Source organism: Pristiophorus japonicus, chromosome 30 (genome assembly GCF_044704955.1).
Source record: "Pristiophorus japonicus isolate sPriJap1 chromosome 30, sPriJap1.hap1, whole genome shotgun sequence".
NCBI classification, from domain to species: Eukaryota; Metazoa; Chordata; class Chondrichthyes; family Pristiophoridae; genus Pristiophorus; species Pristiophorus japonicus.
In genome coordinates, this window is record NC_092006.1 from 3046939 (window position 1) to 3069060 (window position 22122).

The 22122-nt window shown below is 52.7% G+C and overlaps 1 protein-coding gene across 2 annotated transcripts in view; it reads right to left on the minus strand.

Moving 5' to 3' along the window:
* Positions 1–15: 15 nt before the first annotated feature.
* LOC139240154 (ubiquitin-conjugating enzyme E2 Q1) overlaps positions 16–22122 on the minus strand; it is a 53577-nt gene continuing 31470 nt past the window's right edge. Inside the window, exons 4-13 of one of the 2 annotated variants that reach the window (XM_070868540.1) lie at positions 21096–21146; positions 19959–20099; positions 17067–17151; positions 15948–16008; positions 13782–13872; positions 10053–10111; positions 6176–6224; positions 2624–2728; positions 1769–1835; positions 16–612 (exon numbers count right to left, since the gene is read on the minus strand). In XM_070868540.1, the coding sequence (XP_070724641.1) occupies positions 581–612; positions 1769–1835; positions 2624–2728; positions 6176–6224; positions 10053–10111; positions 13782–13872; positions 15948–16008; positions 17067–17151; positions 19959–20099; positions 21096–21146 (741 nt within the window). In that variant the 3' untranslated portion in view covers positions 16–580. The remainder of the gene's footprint in view (positions 613–1768; positions 1836–2623; positions 2729–6175; positions 6225–10052; positions 10112–13781; positions 13873–15947; positions 16009–17066; positions 17152–19958; positions 20100–21095; positions 21147–22122) is intronic. The other variant, XM_070868541.1, reaches the window with a different exon arrangement.

The following is a 22122-nucleotide window of genomic DNA, read 5'->3' on the forward strand; positions in this document are numbered from 1 at the left end:
AGGAAACAGAGAAGCTGCAGTCATTAATAAACTGTAATTATCTGTTCAGAAAGATACACATCTTCACAAAAACCAGCATACATTTTTTTTTTAAACAAAAAAAAGGGGAGAAAAAAGGTGCGTGTGAAGAGAGAAAAAAATAAATTAACTGTCCACATTGATACCTAGTTAGAGTGAGGTGGAGGGGGAGTAAGGGCAGAAAAACAAAATAAACAATAACTAGATGCAGAATCTATTCGAAATCCAGTTTACATGAAGTGGATTAAAGAGTCTGCAGAAGACCCAATACAGGGCCTGGCGAGAGAAAGGGTTTGCAGTATTTGTCCACGAGTGTGCAGATGTATACTTGTATATACAGGTTTTTATTTTATAATAAGTAAATGATCCAAGGGTCCGGCTGAAGCCCATTCGCCTCTCTGTCTCTCTCTCTCGGAGGGGGGGGGGGGTGGGGTAGGGGAGAGGGGAGGTGGGACGGGGAGGGGTTGGGGTGGGAGAGGGAAAAAGAGGCAGCTATCGATAAAATGGAGTTTTCCCAACTGGTGCAGCTTTATTGGTCCTCAAAACGCAACCTCCGGCATGGCTAGCCGTCTTCTTTGGGTGGAGTATACCAACCTGCGGGCAGAAAGAAGGCAAAATAGTATGAAACAGTGGTAACCCGTTCACTCCCACTGTACACAATCCCAATGGACCCAAATTTACAAACTCACAAGGTTTTAGGCTCAAACTGCGTGTCTGTGCGTGACGTACAATAGTCAAGGAGCAGCAACACCCCTAAACAATGCACCCCCAACACCAGAGCTCTCAAACCCACCTGACATGAACAGTGCACTTTCTGCCACATTACAAGCAGGGCTGTGTCTGTGAGGACACGCACACAGAAACTGAGCTAAGGGCACCCAGGCCTGGTCCGTTTGCAGCCAACAGACAAGGAATCTGGGCTGGGGGCAGACCAGGATGCAGAGGTGAAAGTACAGTGCGCTAACTCAACATGTTAGCCAGCCTAGAGAACACAAAACTCATCTGTAAATCACATCAGGGGGTCTGATAATTAACCAGCAAACTTACTGTTCTCCGGGCTTAATGTCCTGGAATTAATGGGGAGTGTTATACAGGGACAGACCTGTACCCACCAGTACTGTACCCCAGTGCGAGAGCTCAACGTGCTCTCTCCAGATACAATCTAGAATTATATCACAGGATTTCATGCGCTGTTGAAATGGACACTGACAACAATGACCAACCCGTTCAAAGGAGTCAGGTAATATTTCAATATCAGAGCGTCAATTCACAGAGTTAATTACTACTTTTTGGGGGAGTGCAACGGCGGTTACCCAGGGAAACGTCGGAAAAACACCGAGGTGAAGGACATTGGGAGAATTCTCAGATGAATAAAACCCCCCACGCAGGACTTTAACATCCAATCGAGCCACAAGGAGAGGGCCCCAGAGTTCAGCGTCTCATCTGAGGAATGACACAATCAGACAGCGGAGCATTTAGCCTCAATTATGGGCTCGAGCGGCTTGTGTGAGCTCCCCCCCCGAGCATCCGGTGAAAACAGAATCGGGCTGGGCTGTGATGCCCACCACGGTCAAATATCTCAATCGCTCACTGTCTAGGTTCACGCACGCAGAATGGCCTGTTGGTGGGGGCAGCACAGGGCAGCTGTGGAACCTGCCACATGGGGCGCATTGGCAACAGGACACAGAAACCCCCAGAGTGGGGAATGGAAGAAGGAGTTTATAGTTTCAAGCTCTGGTCTGTCTCGTACCATTTTTCTCATGAATCTGAACCAGCGATTTATAGGACTGCTGCGCCCGTGTCAGGCTGTACTGTGACTGGAAGAGAGGAGAAGACAGGGTTTGTTAGAAACAAAGATTTGCATTTCTTGCACAAGCTCGGGACGTCGCAAAGCGCAGAAAGGGGCCTTGGTTTAGTGCGGCGCTCCCTCAGTACTGTCCCTCCGACAGTGCGGCACTCCCTCAGTACCCTCCCTCCGACAGTGCGGCACTCCCTTGGTACTGTCCCTCCGACAGTGCGGCACTCCCTCAGTACCCTCCCTCCGACAGTGCGGCGCTCCCTCAGTACTGTCCCTCCGACAGTGCGGCGCTCCCTCAGTGCTGCCCCTCCGACAGTACGGAGCTCCCTCAGTACTGCCCCTCCGACAGTACGGAGCTCCCTCAGTACTGCCCCTCCGACAGTGCTGCAGTGACAGTGTCAGCCTGGATTTTGTGCTGCAGCCCCTGGACTTTGACTAAGTGGTGATCGATTAAAATGGATGGGTAGAGTGGGCTATGGGAGGAGATTAAATGGGTGGTAGAGGAGAGGAGAGTGTGGACATGGGTCGTGGAAGGAGCAGGATTCATGGACCAGAAGACTGTTGCCGTGCGCTACAGTGAGGTAGTGCTGGGCTGATGGTGATGGTTAATTTGCTTACAAGGGCTAGGGTGAGGGTACAGCGTGATGCACTGACAGGACCAGAGTTCATCCTCTGCGATAACGAGGGGCGGAGCGCACAAACAATCTCCACTGACACGACCCCCGCCCGCCCCTTAACCGCGCGTCAATACTATTATAGAGTAATGGAGACCACATGGGAAGTGTCCCATGATCGCTTGATCCGTACCTCCCTTACCTTATTGGCCCCGAACTGAATCCTTGCCTTCCCCTTCACCAGCGTCGCACTGATCTGCATAATGACGGACTCGATGGAGTAAGCACTACTCCAGCCCTGGCAGGAGGAGATGGGGGAGGAAAGAGGATAACGACATCGAAAAGGAAACAAGGTTAAGCCCGGCACACGCAGAGGATCGTGTGCTGTCGACGTAGACCCTCCGATAACACGGAGCAAACCCTTGCCCAGGAATCGGGTCAGCACTGCGCAGAGAGACATCAACAGGACCAGGAGGAGGCCCATTCAGCCCCTCGAGCCTGTTACACAGGAACAGGAGGAGGCCCATTCAGCCCCTCGAGCCTGTTACACAGGGACAGGAGGAGGCCCATTCAGCCCCTCGAGCCTGTTACACAGGGACAGGAGGAGGTCCATTCAGCCCCTCGAGCCCGTTATACAGGAACAGGAGGAGGTCCATTCAGCCCCTCGAGCCTGTTACACAGGAACAGGAGGAGGCCCATTCAGCCCCTCGAGCCTGTTATACAGGAACAGGAGGAGGTCCATTCAGCCCCTCGAGTCCGTTACACAGGAACAGGAGGCGGCCCATTCAGCCCCTCGAGCCTGTTACACCGGAACAGGAGGAGGCCCATTCAGCCTGTTCCGCCATTCATTCAGATCATGGCTGATCTGCGACCTAACTCCATCCACCCGCCTTTGCTCCATATCCCTCAACACAGTGAGCAAAAATCTATCAATCTCCGATTTAATATTAATTGATCCATCATCAATTGCTGTTTGCGGAAGAGAGTTCCAAACATCCCACCCTTTGTTTGTGGAAATGTTTCCTAATTTCTCACTATGGCCCCTGGTCCTAGACTCCCCAACCAGCGGGAATAGTCTCTATACCTACCCTATCTGTTCCCTTTAATATCCTGAAAACTTTGATCAGATCACCCTTTAACCGTCTAAATTCCAGGGAATACAGTTTGTAAATTAACCCTTGGAGTGCGGGTATCATTCTGGTAAACCTACGCTGCACTCCCTCCTAGGCCGGTGTAGCCTCCCCAAGGTGTGGTGCCCAGAACTGCTCTCAGTGCTCCAGGTGTGGTCTAACCAGGGCTCTGTACAGCTGCAGCATAACTTCTACCCGTTTGTATTCTAGTCCTCTCGATATAAAGACCAGCGTTCCATCAGCCTTTTTGATTATTTTCTGTACCTGTCCGTGACATTTTAATGATCTGTGTGTCTATCTACCCATCTGTTCCCCGTAATGGCTTGAAAACCGATCAAATCACTCCTTGACCCTCGAAATTCGAGAGAATACAACCCTAATTTGTGCAGTTGATATTTACATAGCTGTGTGCGGGCTGTGCAGAAATGCCAGACACCACACCGGGAGAGCTCCCTGCTCCGCGACTAACGCCACCCTGCTCAGAATCTTCAACATCCACCGGAGCCACTTCAGGAAAGGGTTCCCCAGAATTCAGCCCCCTCGTCCGCAAAAACGGCACCTCCGACAGTGCAGCACTCCCTCAGCGCTGCCCTGGAGGGTCACGTCTGGAGTCTGGGCTCGAGCTCCTGCAGGAGCAGAAAGGATCAGGCTGGGCTGCGATGCACGCCACAGTCGAATATCGCTCCGGCACTCGCCGGCTGGGCTTGGATCTACGAGAGAGAGAGAGAGAGGGGGAATCTTGGTCGAGGCTGCACGGCCAGTCGCGGGCGCCAGAGGCATTGCCCGCAGGATACAAATATCTGGCTCACTGCTCAATAGTCGCAGGCTATTTTGAATGCACGTCGTAGTCATGGCAGTGAACCCATGATCCAGAGAATGCCAGTTCAATTCCCACCACGGCAGTTTGGAGAATTTGTAATCCCAAAAAACCCTACTGGGTCCGTGAACACACCCACCCCCGTCCTTACCCGGTCTGGGCCTGCATGTGACTCCAGACCCCACACCAACAGGGTTGACCCTTAACTGCCCCTCTGAAGGGGCCAAGCGAGCCCCTAGGTTATATCAAACTGTTACATCACAAAATCGCACAGCACAGGAGGCTGACCATTCGGCCCATCGAGCCCGCTCTGTGACAGAGCGACCCAATCAGTCCCACTCTTTAACCCCCCCCCCCCCCCCCCCCTGCTCTTTCCCCACAGCCCGGCACATTTTCAAGTATTTATCCAATTCCCGGTTTGAAAGTCACGATAGAATCTGCTCCCACCGCCCTTTCAGGCAGCGCGTTCCCGATCACAACAACTCGTGTGAAATTTAAAAAATCTCATTTTCCCACCCCCGCCTTTTTTTTTTGCCGATTATCTTAACACGGCGTCCTCTGGTTACCGAGGTTCCTGCCACCAGAAACAGTTTCTCCCCATCTTCCCGCAGGGTTTTAAAAAAAAAGAGAATATGGAATATATTAGAATAGGTAGCTGTGATATATGCTTACGACATCACTGAGAAGCACACATTATACAGGATGGCTCTTACACAGAAAACCTCTCATGTGACATTGCTACGTGATCCCTTTATCATTTACATCAGTACAGGTCGGACCTCTCTGGTCCAGAAACATCCGTGGTTCGGCATTAGTTGGGCCCGAGGGAGAGCAGGGTTTGCTTTCAAAAGTTGTGATTGGCTGGGAGGAGCTGTCAGTCAGTGAGTGCGTGCAGCGATTGGCTGTCGGCGGGTGCGTGCGGTGATTGGCTCGGAGTGGCCGTCAGTCAGCGAGTGTGTGTGTGTGTGTGTGTGTGTGTGTGGTGATTGGCCGTCAGTCAGCGAGTGCGTGCGGCGATTGGCTGTCAGCGAGTGCGTGCGGCGATTGGCTGTCAGCGAGTGCGTGCGGCGATTGGCTGTCAGCGAGTGCGTGCAGTGATTGGCTCGGAGTGGCCGTCAGTCAGCGAGTGCGTGCGGTGATTGGCTCGGAGTGGCCGTCAGTCAGCGAGTGTGTGTGTGTGTGTGTGTGTGTGTGTGGTGATTGGCCGTCAGTCGGCGAGTGCGTGCGGCGATTGGCTGTCAGCGAGTGCGTGCAGTGATTGGCTCGGAGTGGCCGTCAGTCAGCGAGTGCGTGCGGTGATTGGCTCGGAGTGGCCGTCAGTCAGCGAGTGTGTGTGTGTGTGTGTGTGTGTGGTGATTGGCCGTCAGTCGGCGAGTGCGTGCGGTGATTGGCTGTCAGTCGTCGAGCGTGTGCACGGGTGCTGAAGGAACCTCCCACAGGCTGCCAGCACGCGCGCGCACACACACACACACATATAGACAGGAGCCTGCACGCTGTCAACAGGTACCGGTAAGCGTGACCTCCCGTGCTTCGGAAAATTCTCTGTTGCGGCACAGGTTGTGTCCAGAGAGGTCCAACCTGTAGTTGCATTACCACAGTAGCCCACTGGGGGGGGGGGGGGGCTCCATTATAGTAGCTTCAGTTAAAGGGATAGAACGGACACAGGCTTGATGGGCTGAATGGCCCCGACCCCTTTGTTAATGCTAGGAGCGATCAAATGATGTGTCAAGACTGCGTGAGGGGGTAGCGGGGGGGGGAGAAAAGGGCTTTCTATTTGAATAACTCGTTGCTCACTCACCTGTTTTGTGAGGAGTTCCATGCAAATTGCTCCCCCTCCGAGAACGTAACTGTGAGAATAAGACGGGCACAGGTGAGGGACGGCCCAGAGGAATGTTAAACACAGAGACACGGCAGTAACTCTCGGTGGCTTGAACCCGTATAGCACACGTCACATCTCCCCAGTCCTTCACCACCTTCCCCCCCCCCCGATAAATTGTTTCAATTCACCATGTAGATAAATGCAGCAACCGTTTGGCACACAGCAAGATGGAGGGAGGAGGGAGAAAAGAACGAGACAGAGAGGAGAGAGAAGAGAAAGGAGGACAAACCATCGGGTCTTTCATGGCCACCAGACGTCTCAATGTTTTACAGCCAATGAAGTACTTTTTGAAGTGTAGTCATTGTTGTAACATAGGAAATGAGCACACCCAAGCTCCCACAAACAGCACTGTGATAATGACACAGATCATAGAGACATAGACATAGAAAATAGGTGTAGGAGTAGGCCATTCGAGCCTGCACCACCATTCAATGAGTTCATGGCTGAACATGCAACTTCAGTACCCCATTCCTGCTTTCTCACCATACCCCTTGATCCCCCTAGTAGTAAGGACTTCATCTAACTCCTTCTTGAATATATTTAGTGAATTGGCCTCAACAACTTTCTGTGGTAGAGAATTCCACAGGTTCACCACTCTCTGGGTGAAGAAGTTTCTCCTCATCTCGGTCCTAAATGGCTTACCCCTTATCCTTAGACTGTGACCCCTGGTTCTGGACTTCCCCAACATCGGGAACATTCTTCCTGCATCTACCCTGTCTAAACCCGTCAGAATTTTAAACGTTTCTATGAGGTCCCCCCTCATTCTTCTGAACTCCAGTGAATACAAGCCCAGTTGATCCAGTCTTTCCTGATATGTCAGTCCCGCCATCCCGAGAATCAGTCTGGTGAACCTTCGCTGCACTCCCTCAATAGCAAGAATGTCCCTCCTCAAGTTAGGAGACCAAAACTGTACACAATACTCCAGGTGTGGCCTCACCAAGGCCTTGTACAACTGTAGTAACACCTCCCTGCCCCTGTACTCAAATCCCCTCGCTATGAAGGCCAACATGCCATTTGCTTTCTTAACCGCATGCCAACCTTCAATGACTGATGTACCGAGACACCCAGGTCTCGTTGCACCTCCCCTTTTCCTAATCTGTCACCATTCAGATAATAGTCTGTCTCTCTGTTTTTACCACCAAAGTGGATAACCTCACATTTATCCACATTATACTTCATCTGCCATGCATTTGCTCACTCACCTAACCTATCCAAGTCACTCTGCAGCCTCATAGCATCCTCCTCGCAGCTCACACTGCCACCCAACTTAGTGTCATCCGCAAATTTGGAGATACTACATTTAATCCCCTCGTCTAAATCATTAATGTACAATGTAAACAGCTGGGGCCCCAGCACAGAACCTTGCGGTACCCCACTAGTCACTGCCTGCCATTCTGAAAAGTACCCATTTACTCCTACTCTTTGCTTCCTGTCTGCCAACCAGTTTTCAATCCATGTCAGCACACTACCCCCAATCCCATGTGCTTTAACTTTGCACATTAATCTCTTGCGTGGGACCTTGTCGAAAGCCTTCTGAAAGTCCAAATACACCACATCAACTGGTTCTCCCTTGTACACTCTACTGGAAACATTCTCAAAAAATTCCAGAAGATTTGTCAAGCATGATTTTCCTTTCACAAATCCATGCTGACTTGGACCTATCATGTCACCATTTTCCAAATGCGCTGCTGACATCCTTAATAATTGATTCCATCATTTTACCCACTACCGATGTCAGGCTGACCGGTCTATAATTCTCTGTTTTCTCTCTCTCCTTTTTTAAAAAGTGGGGTTACATTGGCTACCCTCCACTCGATAGGAACTGATCCAGAGTCAATGGAATGTTGGAAAATGACTGTCAAAACATCCGCTATTTCCAAGGCCACCTCCTTAAGTATCATCTAATTTTTTTTTTTTTTTTAAAGTGATGTTGGTTGAGGGATAAATATTGGCCCCAGGACACCGGGGAGAACTCCCCCTGCTCTTCTTCCAATAGTGGCCCCGGGATCTTTTACATCCGCCCGAGAGGGCAGACGGGGCCTCGGTTTAATGTCTCATCCGAAAGACAGCACCTCCGACAGTGCGGCGCTCCCTCAGTACTGCCCCTCCGACAATGCGGCACTCCCTCAGTACTGCCCCTCCGACAGTGCGGCGCTCCCTCAGCACCGGCCCTCTGACAGTGCGGCACTCCCTCAGTACTGCCCCTCCGACAGTGCGGCACTCCCTCAGTACTGCCCCTCCGACAGTGCGGCACTCCCTCAGTACTGCCCCTCCGACAGTGCGGCACTCCCTCAGTACTGCCCCTCCGACAGTGCGGCACTCCCTCAGTACTGCCCCTCCGACAGTGCGGCACTCCCTCAGCACCGCCCCTCCGACAGTGCGGCACTCCCTCAGCACCGGCCCTCCGACAGTGCGGCACTCCCTCAGCACCGGCCCTCCGACAGTGCGGCACTCCCTCAGCACCGGCCCTCCGACAGTGCGGCACTCCCTCAGCACCGGCCCTCCGACAGTGCGGCACTCCCTCAGTACTGCCCCTCCGACAGTGCGGCGCTCCCTCAGTACTGCCCCTCCGACAGTGCGGTGCTCCCTCAGCACTGCAGGGGAGTGTCAGCCTGGATTTATGTGCTCAAGTCCCTGGAGTTGGACTTGAACCCACAACCTTCGGGCTCCGAGACGAGCGTACTACCCACTTGAGCCACGGCTGACACTGAAGGGCTCTCCGACCTTCTCACGGATCCTCTGGCAGACCCACACCAAAGGTCAAGGTCGGAGTGGTTGCAGGGAAATACATTTAAAAGAAAAATGGAAAATTATGGATGCTGAACCGTATGATGGAATGGGAGGCTGAGATTTCTGACATCACAGACAGCAGCGAGGCAACAGGTCCTCGGTAAACACCGCCCATCTCACAGGATCACTGCTCCCGAATGGATTACATCGGACATACAGCACAGAAACAGGCCATTCAGCCCAACCAGTCCGTGCCGGCGTTTCTGCTCCACTCGAGCCTCCTCCCGTCTTTCCCCATCTAAATCTACCAGCATAACCCTCTATTCCCTTCTCCCCCATGTGTTTATCCAGCTTCCCCTTAAATACATCGATACTATTCGCCTCAACCCCTCCCTGTGGCAGCGAGTTCCACATTCTCACCGCTCTCTGGGTAAAGAAGTTTCTCCTGAATTCCCCGTTGGGTTTCTGGGTGACGATCTTATATTGATGGCCTCTAGTTATGCTCTTCCCCACAAGTGGAAACACTCTCTCTGTATCCACTCCATCAAAACCTTTCATCATTTTAACGACCTCTATTAGCTCACCCCTCAGCCTTTTCAAGAAAAAGAGACCCCCAGCATGTTCATCCTTTCCTGATATGCATACCCTCGCATTTCTGATATAATCCTTGTAAATCTTCTCTGCACCCTCTCCAGTGCCTCTATATCCTTATTATAATATGGTGACCAGAACCGTACACAATGCTCCAAGTGTGGTCTAACCAAGGTTCGATACAGGTTTAGCATAACTTCCCTACTTTCAATTCTATCCCTCGAGAAAAAAAACCCTAGTTCCTGGTTTGCTTTTTTTTTTTTACAGCCTTGCTAACCAGTGTCGCAACTTTTAGTGATTTGAGTATTTGTATCCGAGATCCCTTTGTTCCTCTACCCCACGTAGACTCACACTTTCCCAGTAATAAGTGACCTCCCTATTCTTCCTCCCAAAGTGTAACACCTCTCATGTATCTGTGTTTGGTCATTCCCAACGTTTAAACAAAGAGGCAATAGACAGGAAACACTGTACTTACCCCCCAGAGAGCACTGGAGATACGACTCGTACAAAGGGTGGGTCGAAAGGGAAATTATCCTGCGAGAGAACAAGAGAATGGTCAAATACTCAGTACCCCCGTACCAGAGAGCAAATCCACCCCATCAGCCCCATTCAATCCCCTCCCACAGTCCATGTACACTCCCCCTCATGGTCACTCCACAGCCCAAGCATCAAAAGCAGAGGAACTCGGGCACAGGAGGAGGCCCATTCAGCCCCTCGAGCCTGTTACACAGGAACAGGAGGAGGCCCATTTAGCCCCTCGAGCCTGTTACACAGGAACAGGAGGAGGCCCATTTAGCCCCTCGAGCCTGTTACACAGGAACAGGAGGGGGCCCATTCAGCCCCTCGAGCCTGTTACACAGGAACAGGAGGAGGCCCATTCAGCCCCTCGAGCCTGTTACACAGGAACAGGAGGAGGCCCATTCAGCCCCTCGAGCCTGTTACACAGGAACAGGAGGAGGCCCATTCAGCCCCTCGAGCCTGTTACACAGGAACAGGAGGAGGCCCATTCAGCCCCTCGAGCCTGTTACACTGGAACAGGAGGAGGCCCATTCAGCCCCTCGAGCCTGTTACACAGGAACAGGAGGAAGCTCATTCAGCCCCTCGAGCCTGTTCCGCCATTTAATCAGATCACGGCTGATCTGCGACCTAACTCCACACACCCGACTTTGGCCCATTTCCCTTAATACCTTTGGTTAACAGAAAGCTATCAATCTCAGATTTAAAATTAATTAATCCAGCATCGATTGCAATTTGCGGAAGAAGGTTCCAAACCTCTACCACCCTTTGTGTGCAGAAATGTTTCCTAATTTCACTCCTTAATTGGTCTGGCTCTAATGTTTAGACTGCCCCCTGGTCCTAGACTCCCCAACCAGTGGGAATAGTCTCTGTACCTACCCTATCTGTTCCCTTTAATATCCTGAAAACTTAGATCAGATCACCCCCTTAGCTGTCTAAATTCTCGGGAATACAGCCCTACTTTGTGTAATCTCTCCTCGTAAATTAACCCTTGGATTGCAGGCATCATTCTGGTAAACCTACGCTGCACTCCCTCCAAGGCCAATATATCCTCCCCAAGGTGCCCAGAACTGCTCACAGTGCTCCAGGTGTGGTCTAACCAGGGCTTTGTACAGCTGCAGTATAACCTATACCCTCCTTCTGTTCTATTCCTCTGGATATAAAGGCCAGCGTTCCATTGGCCTTTTTGGATTATTTTCTGGACCTGTCCGTGACATTTTAATGAACTATTTACCCCCCCCCCCCCCCAAGTCTCTTTGGACCTCCACTGATTTTTCTAAATGGTGAAAAGCTACAATCACATCCCGACCAGGTATCTATCCAACTCCTTTTGGAAACAGCAATGCTGCCTGAATCCAGATAGCTTGAGTTTTAGACTGAATCAAAATCTGAATCAAAGATACCTCTCGGACTACAGGCGCTCACAAGAACATAAGAAGTAGGAGCAGGAGTCGGCCATTCGGCCCCTTGAGCCTGCTCCGCCATTCAATAAGATCATGGCCAATCTTTGACCTCAACTCCACTTTCCCTCCATTCTCTTAATATTCCAAAAATCTATCGAGCTCAGCCTTCAATATACTCAATGACTGAGCCTCCACAGCCCTCTGGGGCAGAGAATTCCAAAGATTCACCACCCTCCAAGTGAAGAAAATCCTCCTCATCTCAGTCCTCAATGGCCGCCCCCTTATCCTGAGACTGTGTGACCCCTGGTTCTACACTCCCCAGCCCGGGGGAAACACCCTCCCTGCTGGGTTGGGTGGCAGTGTGAGCTGCAAGGAGGATTCTATGAGGCTGCAGAGTGACTTGGATAGGTTAGGTGAGTGGGCAAATGCATGGCAGATGAAGTATAATGTGGATAAATGTGAGGCTATCCACTTTGGTGGTAAAAACAGAGAGACAGACTATTATCTGAATGGTGACAGATTAGGAAAAGGAGAGGTGCAACGAGACCTGGGTGTCATGGTACATCAGTCATTGAAGGTTGGCATGCAGGTACAGCAGGCGGTTAAGAAAGCAAATGGCATGTTGGCCTTCATAGCGAGGGGATTTGAGTACAAGGGCAGGGAGGTGTTGCTACAATTGTACAGGGCCTTGGTGAGGCCACACCTGGAGTATTGTGTACAGTTTTGGTCTCCTAACCTGAGGAAGGACATTCTTGCAATTGAGGGAGTGCAGCGAAGGTTCACCAGACTGATTCCCGGGATGGCGGGACTGACCTATCAAGAAAGACTGGATCAACTGGGCTTGTATTCACTGGAGTTCAGAAGAATGAGAGGGGACCTCATAGAAACGTTTAAAATTCTGACGGGGTTAGACAGGTTAGATGCAGGAAGAATGTTCCCAATGTTGGGGAAGTCCAGAACCAGGGGACACAGTCTAAGGATAAGGGGTAAGCCATTTAGGACTGAGATGAGGAGGAATTTCTTCACCCAGAGAGTGGTGAACCTGTGAAATTCTCTACCACAGAAAGTTGTTGAGGCCAATTCACTAAATATATTCAAAAAGGAGTTAGATGAAGTCCTTACTACTAGGGGAATCAAGGGGTATGGTGAGAAAGCAGGAAGGGGGTACTGAAGTTGCATGTTCAGCCATGAACTCATTGAATGGCGGTGCAGGCTAGAAGGGCCGAATGGCCTACTCCTGCACCTATTTTCTATGTTTCTATGTTTCTATCTACCCTGTCAAGCCCTGTAAGAATGTTGTATGTTTCAATGAGATCACCTCTCATTCTTCTAAACTCCAGAGAGTATCAGCCCAGTCTGCTCAATCTCTCCTCATAGGACAATCCCCCCATCCCAGGAATCAGTCTGGTGAACCTTCGCTGCACTCCCTCTGCGATATATTCTTTATGACATCACAAACGAACATATACACAAGATGGCTGCGCTGGAACTGGACATGTGACCTTGGCACATGATCCTTTTATACGCAACAGTAGTTGCACTACCACAGTAGTCCACCAGAGAGAGCTCTATATTAGACACTCTATGGCAAGTATATCCTTCCTTGGGTAAGAACATAAGAAATAGGAGCAGGAGTCGGCCATACGGCCCCTCGAGCCTGCTCCGCCATTTAATAAGATCACGGCTGACCTGATCATGGACTCAGCTCCACTTCCCTGCCCGCTCCCCATAACTCCTTATCGGTTAAGAAACTGTCTATTTGACTTAAATTTATTCAATGTCCCGGCTTCCACAGCTCTCTGAGGCAGCGAATTCCACAGATTTACAACCCTCAGGAGAGAAGAAATTCCTCCTCATCTCAGTTTTAAATGGGCGGCCCCTTATTCTAAGACCATGCCCCCTAGTTCTAGTCTCCCCCATCAGTGGAAACATCCTCTCTGCATCCACCTTGTCGAGCCCCCTCATAATCTGATACATTTCGATAAGATCACCTCTCGTTCTTCTGAATTCCAATGAGTAGAGGCCCAACCTACTCAACCTTTGTAAGGAGACCAGAACTGTACACAATAGTCCAGGTGTGGTCTCACCAGGGCCGGTTGTACGGCAGAATTCAGATTCTTTGAGTGCCGTGGTGGGATTGGAACTCGCGCTCACCAAATGACCAGTCCGGGTCACACAGCCAATACTCCACCACTGTAGCTGGTGTTCAAGGGCCAGCCCCACTGGCCAGCCGAACGCTCCATCCTCCCCTTTCTCTCCTCCTCCCTCCCCCCGGGTAAACTTACTTTAAAAGAGAAATTTAACAAAATAAAGTCGACTGCTTCTTTCTCTTTCAGGATCTGGAGGTCGTTATGCAAAGCGCTGTCCTGGTCAACTCTGCAAGCAAAACAAAACAGCCGAAAAGTCAGTCAATGGCGCACACCCACCTCCCTCGCACAGCGACAGCCAACCAGAGCGGAGGTCACAGTTTACAACCCTCACGGGAGGGTCAAGGGTCGCCCGCGTGCACGCTTCCAGCCAGGGCTCACGCGGGAGCGACGGTACAGGGGTCCTCAGACCGCTTCTCTCCTCCAACCACTGCAATCCCCAGACAAAAATCACCAAACTGTTCAGTAAGATCACGGCTGATCTTCCACCTCAACTCCACCTTCCCGCCCGATCCCTCCATTCCCCTCGACTCCAACAATCTATCGATCTCGGCCTTGAATATACTCAACGACTGAGCCTCCACAGCCCTCTGGGGCAGAGAATTCCAAAGATTCACCACCCTCTGAGTGAAGAAATTCCTCCTCATCTCAGTCCTCAATGGCCGACCCCTTATCCTGAGACTGAGACCCCTGGTTCTAGACTCCCCAGCCCGGGGGAAACACCCTCCCTGCATCTACCCTGTCAAGCCCTAGAATTTTATATGTTTCAATGAAATCACCTCTTCTAAACTCCAAAGAGTATCTCATCATAGTCCAGTCTCTCATCATAGGTCAACCCATCCCAGGCATCTGGTGAACCTTCGTTGCACTCCCTCTAAGGCAAGTATATCCTTCCTTAGGTAAGGAGACCAAAACTGTGCACAGTACTCCAGGTGTGGTCTCACCAATACCCTGTACAGTTGTAGCGGGACTTCTCTGCTTTTATACTCTATCCCCCTTGCAATAAAGGTCAACATTCCATTTGCCTTCCTGATCACTTGCTGTACCTGCATGCTAATGTTTCTGTGATTCGGGAGTGTCTATTGACGCCACCGTGTCAGCCAATGAGCTGGAGGTGGGGCAGGGGGAACTTATGGCAGGACTCAACAGTCAATTTTACAGCAGAGTCCATTTAAACAGTACACTGCAGCAAACAGTCTACAGTATCTATTTAAACATTACATCAGTCTACAGTATCTATTTCAACACTACAGCAGACAGATAACAGAATCTATTTAAACAGCACACTGCAGAAAACAGTCTACAGTATCTATTTAAACATTACATCAGTCTACAGTATCTATTTAAACACTACAGCAGACAGATAACAGAATCTATTTAAACAGCACACTGCAGCAAACAGTCTACAGTATCTATTTAAACAGCACACTGCAGCAAACAGTCTACAGTATCTATTTAAACAGCACTACAGCAAACAGTCTACAGTATCTATTTAAACATTACATCAGTCTACAGTATCTATTTAAACACTACAGCAGACAGATAACAGAATCTATTTAAACAGCACACTACAGCAAACAGTCTACAGTATCTATTTAAGACGAAAGAGTCGCTACGAACTACAACAAAACAGAACTCCTGACCGAAACGGCTCCCGATAAAAGCGGGGTTATTCCCCCAGTGCAGTGCAGGGAGCAGAAGATGATCACACAACACAAACTAAGTGTGTAAGACAAATCTCGGTCACCGACAGCGTGCGGTCCCCAGGTGTGAGTGACCGGTGGGTGGGGTGGGAATTACTGAATCATCTCCATAAGCAGCTGCCCCCTCTCAATCTACGTTTTTTTTGGGACGGTTTCGTGTCGTGGGCTCCCCAGTCCCCCGCATGAACTGACACAGGACGGTCCCGGAGAGCTGAGACGGGAGGGCGGACAGAGGCCTGTCGCCCCATCGCTCTCGGGGTCGGATCGCGCCCGAGTTAGCAGAAAGGTCACAGCCTGACCTCTGACCTTCCCTTCAGGGTGACCGCAGTGGCCAGTCGGCATTGATTGGGTGGGGCGCGGTGGGCTGACCCAGCCTTGAACGGTCATTGGTCGCCGTTTCACATGCCCCTCCCACCCAGCCCGCCATCTTGGATTGTGCCGACGGAGGCAGTCATATTGGAACCTACCATAGAAATGGGGTGGGGGGAGGGGGGGGGAGGAAAACAGACTATGGCCACACGGCAGGCAAGGGACCGCAATCTCCCCTTTACCGCGTTACCGAGGACGTTAGACTCCGCGCGCATTCGGAATAGTCACTTACTTTAGGATTTTTACGTTCCAGTCGTACAGGCTGTCGTTGACGAGTTCAACTGCATAGTTTCCTATTGGGCAAAAGAATAAGCCAATCAACATGCTGCGCCAAGAGACCGTCTCCAAACTCATCGTTTCCAATCTGCAACGATCCATTCACTTTCTCCCCCTCGAACCCCCTCTTCAATTCTTTAATGTTCTCTGCTCCGATAGCGACCGAGATCGTGGCTCAGTGGGCAGCACTCTCATCCCCACCCCCCGAGTCAGAAGGTTGTGGGTTCAAGTCCCACTCCAGGAACCCAAGCTCACAAATCTAGGCCGACACTCCCAGTGCAGTACCGAGGGAGCGCCGCACTGTCGGAGGGGCAGTACTGAGGGAGCGCCGCACTGTCGGAGGGGCAGTACTGAGGGAGCGCCGCACTGTCGGAGGGGCAGTACTGAGGGAGCCCCGCACTGTCGGAGGGGCAGTACTGAGGGAGCCCCGCACTGTCGGAGGGGCAGTACTGAGGGAGCGCCGCACTGTCGGAGGGGCAGTACTGAGGGAGCGCTGCACTGTCGGAGGGGCAGTACCGAGGGAGTGCCGCACTGTCGGAGGGGCAGTACTGAGGGAGCGCCGCACTGTCGGAGGGGCAGTACTGAGGGAGCGCCGCACTGTCGGAGGGGCAGTACTGAGGGAGCGCCGCACTGTCGGAGGGGCAGTACTGAGGGAGCGCCGCACTGTCGGAGGTGCCGTCTTTCGGATGAGACGTTAAACCGAGGCCCCGTCTGCCCTCTCGGGTGGATGTAAAAGATCCCGGGGCCACGATTGGAAGAAGAGCAGGGGGAGTTCTCCCCGGTGTCCTGGGGCCAATATTTATCCCTCAACCAACATCACTAAAACAGACGATCCGGGTCATTATCACATCGCTGTGTGTGGGAGCTTGCTGTGCGCAATTTGGCTGCTGCGTTTCAACAGTGACCACACTCCAAAAAGTGCTCCATTGGCTGTGAAGCGCCTCGAGACATCTGGTGGTCGTGAAAGGCGCGATATAAATGCAAGTCTGTCTTTTAAATACTGCCAGGGGGATGAAGCTGGTGTAAACGCAGGCCCCAGTGCGACGTAATCAACCGGTAAACAGCTTGTCCTTACCCGCTTTAAAACTCTCTGACCGGTAAATATCCCTGAGCTCTTTCATAAGTCGGTCAGTGGCCTGAACAGACCCGGACACCGCCCCCTGGAAAACAAAACAGCCAGCGGAAGATCAACATCTGCGACAGTTAACCCTCCGCACTGCCGGCTCCCAGCATGCACCAGGTGCTTGGCCGCAGTCACGTGCGGTCATTAGACACAAGCGCCAAGAACATTAAAGGGAATCGAGGGGTCTGGGGGCAATGCAGGAAAGGGCAGTTAGAATCTCAGACATTTACAGCGCGGAAGGAGGCCATTCGGCCCATCGTGTCCGTGCTGGCCGACCAAGAGCCACCCGGCCCAATCCCACTTTCCCGCTCTCGGTCCGTAGCCCTGTAGGTTACGACACTTCAGGTGCACATCCAAATGTGGTGAGGGTTTCTGCCTCTACCTCCCTTTCAGGCAGTGAGTTCCCCCACCACCCTCTGGGTGAAGACATTTCCCCTCAAATCCCCTCTAAACCTCCCCCCCAATTACTTTCAATCTGTGCTCCCTGGTTGTTGACCCCTCTGCCAAGGGAAACGGGTCCGTCCTATCCACTCTATCCAGGCCCCTCATCATTTTATACACCTCAATCAGGTCTCCCCTCAGCCTCCTCTGTTCCAAAGAAAACAACCCCAGCCTATCCAATCTTTCCTCATCGCTAAAATTCTCCCTCTGTACCCTCTCTAGAGCAACATCCTGGTAAATCTCCTCTGTACCCTCTCTAGTGCAACATCCTGGTAAATCTCCTCTGTACCCTCTCTAGTGCAACATCCTGGTAAATCTCCTCTGTACCCTCTCTAGAGCAACATCCTGGTAAATCTCCTCTGTACCCTCTCTCGTGCAACATCCTGGTAAATCTCCTCTGTACCCTCTCCAGTGCAACATCCTGGTAAATCTCCTCTGTACCCTCTCTAGTGCAACATCCTGGTAAATCTCCTCTGTACCCTCTCCAGTGCAACATCCTGGTAAATCTCCTCTGTACCCTCTCCAGTGCAACATCCTGGTAAATCTCCTCTGTACCCTCTCTAGTGCAACATCCTGGTAAATCTCCTCTGTACCCTCTCTAGTGCAATCACATCTTTCCTGTAATGTGGTGACCAGAACTGCACGCAGTACTCCAGCTGCGGCCTAACTAGTGTTTTATAACAGTTCAAGCATAACTCCCCTGCTCTTGTATTCTATGCCTCGGCTGGTAAAGGCAAGCATTCCGTATGCCTTCTTAACCACCTTATCCACCTGGCCTGCTACCTTCACCAGATTGATTCCCGGGATGACAGGACTGATATATGAAGAAAGACTGGATCGACTGGGCTTATATTCACTGGAATTTAGAAGGATGAGAGGGGATCTCATAGAAACATAAAATTCTGACGGGATTGGACAGGTTAGATGCGGGAAGAATGTTCCCGATGTTGGGGAAGTCCAGAACCAGGGATCACAGTCTAAGGATAAGGGGTAAGCCATTTAGGACCGAGATGAGGAGAAACTTCTTCACTCAGAGAGTTGTGAACCTGTGGAATTCTCTACCGCAGAAAGTTGTTGGGGCCAGTTCATTAGATATATTCAGGAGGGAGTTAGATGTGGCCCTTACAGCTAAAGGGATCAAGGGGTATGGAGAGAAAGCAGGAAAGGGGTACTGAGGTGAATGATCTTATTGAATGGCGGTGCAGGCTCGAATGGCCGAATGGCCTGCTCCTGCAACTTGTTTCTATGTTTCAGGGATCTGTGGCCCTGCACTCCCAGGCCCCTCTGTTCCTCTACACTTCTCAGTGCCCTACCATTTAATGTGTATTCCCTCGCCTTGTTAGCCCTCCCCAAATGCATCACCTCACACTTCTCCAGACAGATTGAATTCCATTTGCCACTGTTCTGACCAGTACATTGCTATCTTCCTGCAGTCCGCAGCTTTCTTCTTCATCATCAACCACACGGCCGATGTTAGTGTCATCTGAAAACTTCTGAATCATACCCCCTACATTCAAGTCTCATCATCGTCATAGGCAGTGCCTCGAGGATTACTTGCTTCCACGGCGAAAAAAGGGATGAGTTTACAGGTGTTTCAGTGAAGGATCTAATATTCCAGATCCTGAAGGGTGGAAGGTGCCTGTGGGTGGATTGTTTTAACGTGGGGTGACCTGTTGCACACCCAGCCACCACACGGGGCTTGACAGAGCGAGGCCTGGGTCCAGGGGCAAGGGTTAACCAGGACGACTGGAGACCTGCTCTGCTGCACGGACCCAGTGCGCTCAGTGTGGGGCTGGGCCTGGGACCCCGGGCCCTCGTCTCCCCTGGGCCCCGATCACGTCCCTCTGCAATCTCTCGGCGCTCCTTCGCCCTCGCCGCTCCTGCTGTACCTGCCCCGCGCTCCAATCACCGACCTGGACCTTGACGACGTCACACTTCGCTGCTGTCGCCCCTCCTGCACCAGCTCGCGCTGAACCTGGCCGTGGTATACCATCCGGCGGGGGGTCACTCGCTGCCCCTTTTATGGCCCCGACCCCCCCACAGGTAGAGGCCGCCATGCTAAGTCTAAATCGCTGATGTGTACCACAAAAAGCAAGGGACCCAGTACGGAGCCCTGCGGGAACACCCCCCCCCACTGGAAACAGCCTTCCCGTCACATCACCACCAGTCAACCGTTATACCCTTCACTTCCCTCTCCACACCCACGCAGACCGCAATCAGCCAACGCGACACAGGCCAGGAACGGAACCTGGGATCTTGCTGTTCCTTGGGGCTCGGTGTCACCCGGCGCTTTAAACACCGCGCGCGCGCGCGCGCACACACATCGCGAGCGGAGTCCGAGCATCACGCAAAGCACAGAGGTCACAGTAACTCAGGCGGCCGAGGTCCCCTACAGACACGTACGTTGAGGTAATCTTGCCTCTGGTTCTTTTTTATCTTCTCCAATATCGCCAGGTTCTCCTTCCCGATCCCTTCGTCCTCGGATTTCTTGCCCTCGGCCGGCTCCTCTTCCTTCATTTCGTAATGGTCCAGGTCCTCGTTGTCCTGAGGGGAGGGGGGGGGGGGGGAGGGGGGAAACAGAGCGAGAGCAGTGAGCGGGCGGGAGACATGGGCAGGCCGTCACAACACCCAGCGAGGCACAGCCCCCTCACCTTTATTGCAAGGGGGGGGGGGATAGAGTATTAAAGCAGGAGAGCCCTGCTACAACTGTACAGGGTGTTGGTGAGGCCACACCTGGAGTACTGCGTACAGTTTTAGTCTCTGCGCTGTCGGAGGGGCAGTACCGAGGGAGTGCCGCACTGTCGGAGGGGCAGTACTGAGGGAGCACCTCACTGTCGGAGGGGCGGTACCGAGGGAGCGCCGCACTGTCGGAGGGGCGGTACTGAGGGAGTGCCGCACTGTCGGAGGGGCGGTACTGAGGGAGCACCTCACTGTCGGAGGGGCGGTACCGAGGGAGCGCCGCACTGTCGGAGGGGCGGTACTGAGGGAGTGCCGCACTGTCGGAGGGGCGGTAATGAGGGAGCGCCGCACTGTCGGAGGGCGGTAATGAGGGAGCGCCGCACTGTCGGAGGGGCGGTACCGAGGGAGCTCCGCACCGTCGGAGGGGCGGTACTGAGGGAGCATCGCACTGTCGGAGGTGCCGTCTTGCGGATGAGACATTAAACCGAGGCCCCGTCTGCCCTCTCGGGTGGATGTAAAAGATCCCGGGGCCACTATTGGAAGAAGAGCAGGGGGAGTTCTCCCCGGTGTCCTGGGGCAAATATTTATCCCTCAACCAACATCACTAAAACAGATGATCTGGGTCATTATCACATTGCTGTGTGTGGGAGCTTGCTGTGCGCAAACTGGCTGCTGCATTTCCCACATTACCACAGTGAGCACACTCCAAAAAGTACTTCATTGGCTGTGAAGCACTTTGGGACGTCCGGTGGTCCTCAAAGGCGCTATAGAAATGCAAGTCTTTTTTCCTTTTAAGGGGAGGAGGGAGACCCTGAACTGAACAGCCTCCTGCTCACGGGGGGGTGAAGAGAAGGCCCTCACCTCTGCCATTTCCTCGTCCTCCTCCTCGGACGTCACGTCATCCCTTGTGCTCTGAAAGAGAGAGAGAGAGAGAGAGAGAGAGAGAGAAATTGTCAGCATGCTCACAGAAAGGGCTGTGGTGACACCGAGCACCAACCGGAGGCAACGCACGGCACCCTGCCAGGCAACGGGGTGGGCACCGGCAGTGTGGCAAATGGCCAAACTTGGACAAGCCCAATCGGAGAGGTGCCAGGTACAAATCTGTACCCCCTCCCTCCGACTGCCCCCTCCCAAAGTCACTCCCAATTGGACGGACAGGCAGCAAATGGGGCGAGAGTCATGCGGATGGGAGGGACAGGGTTTCTAAAGTAAACGGGGAAGTCATAGACTATCTGCTGCCCAAGAAGGCATGCGGGCAAGCTCCTGGCTTTAGGCCTCACAGCATTTGCCTCCTAAAGCAATACCTCCCCACGGACACAGGCCTCACTACAGCATACCTGGTGTCAGCCGGGGCTCAGTGGGCAGCACTCTCACCTCATAGTCAGAAGGTTGTGGGTTCAAGTCCCACTCCAGGGACTTGAGCATTTAAAACCAGGCTGGCGTTGTCGGAGGGGCGGTACTGAGGGAGTGCCGCACTGTCGGAGGGGCAGTACTGAGGGAGTGCCGCGCTGTCGGAGGGGCAGTGCTGAGGGAGCGCCGCGCTGTCGGAGGGGCAGTACTGAGGGAGTGCCGCGCTGTCGGAGGGGAGGTACTGAGGGAGTGCCGCGCTGTCGGAGGGGCAGTACTGAGGGAGCGCCGCTCTGTCGGAGGGGCAGTGCTGAGGGAGTGCCGCGCTGTCGGAGGGGCAGTACTGAGGGAGCGCCGCACTGTCGGAGGGGCAGTACTGAGGGAGGGCCGCACTGTCGGAGGGGCGGTGCCGAGGGAGTGCCGCGCTGTCGGAGGGGCAGTACTGAGGGAGTGCCGCGCTGTCGGAGGGGCAGTACTGAGGGAGCACCGCACTGTCGGAGGGGCAGTACTGAGGGAGGGCCGCACTGTCGGAGGGGCGGTA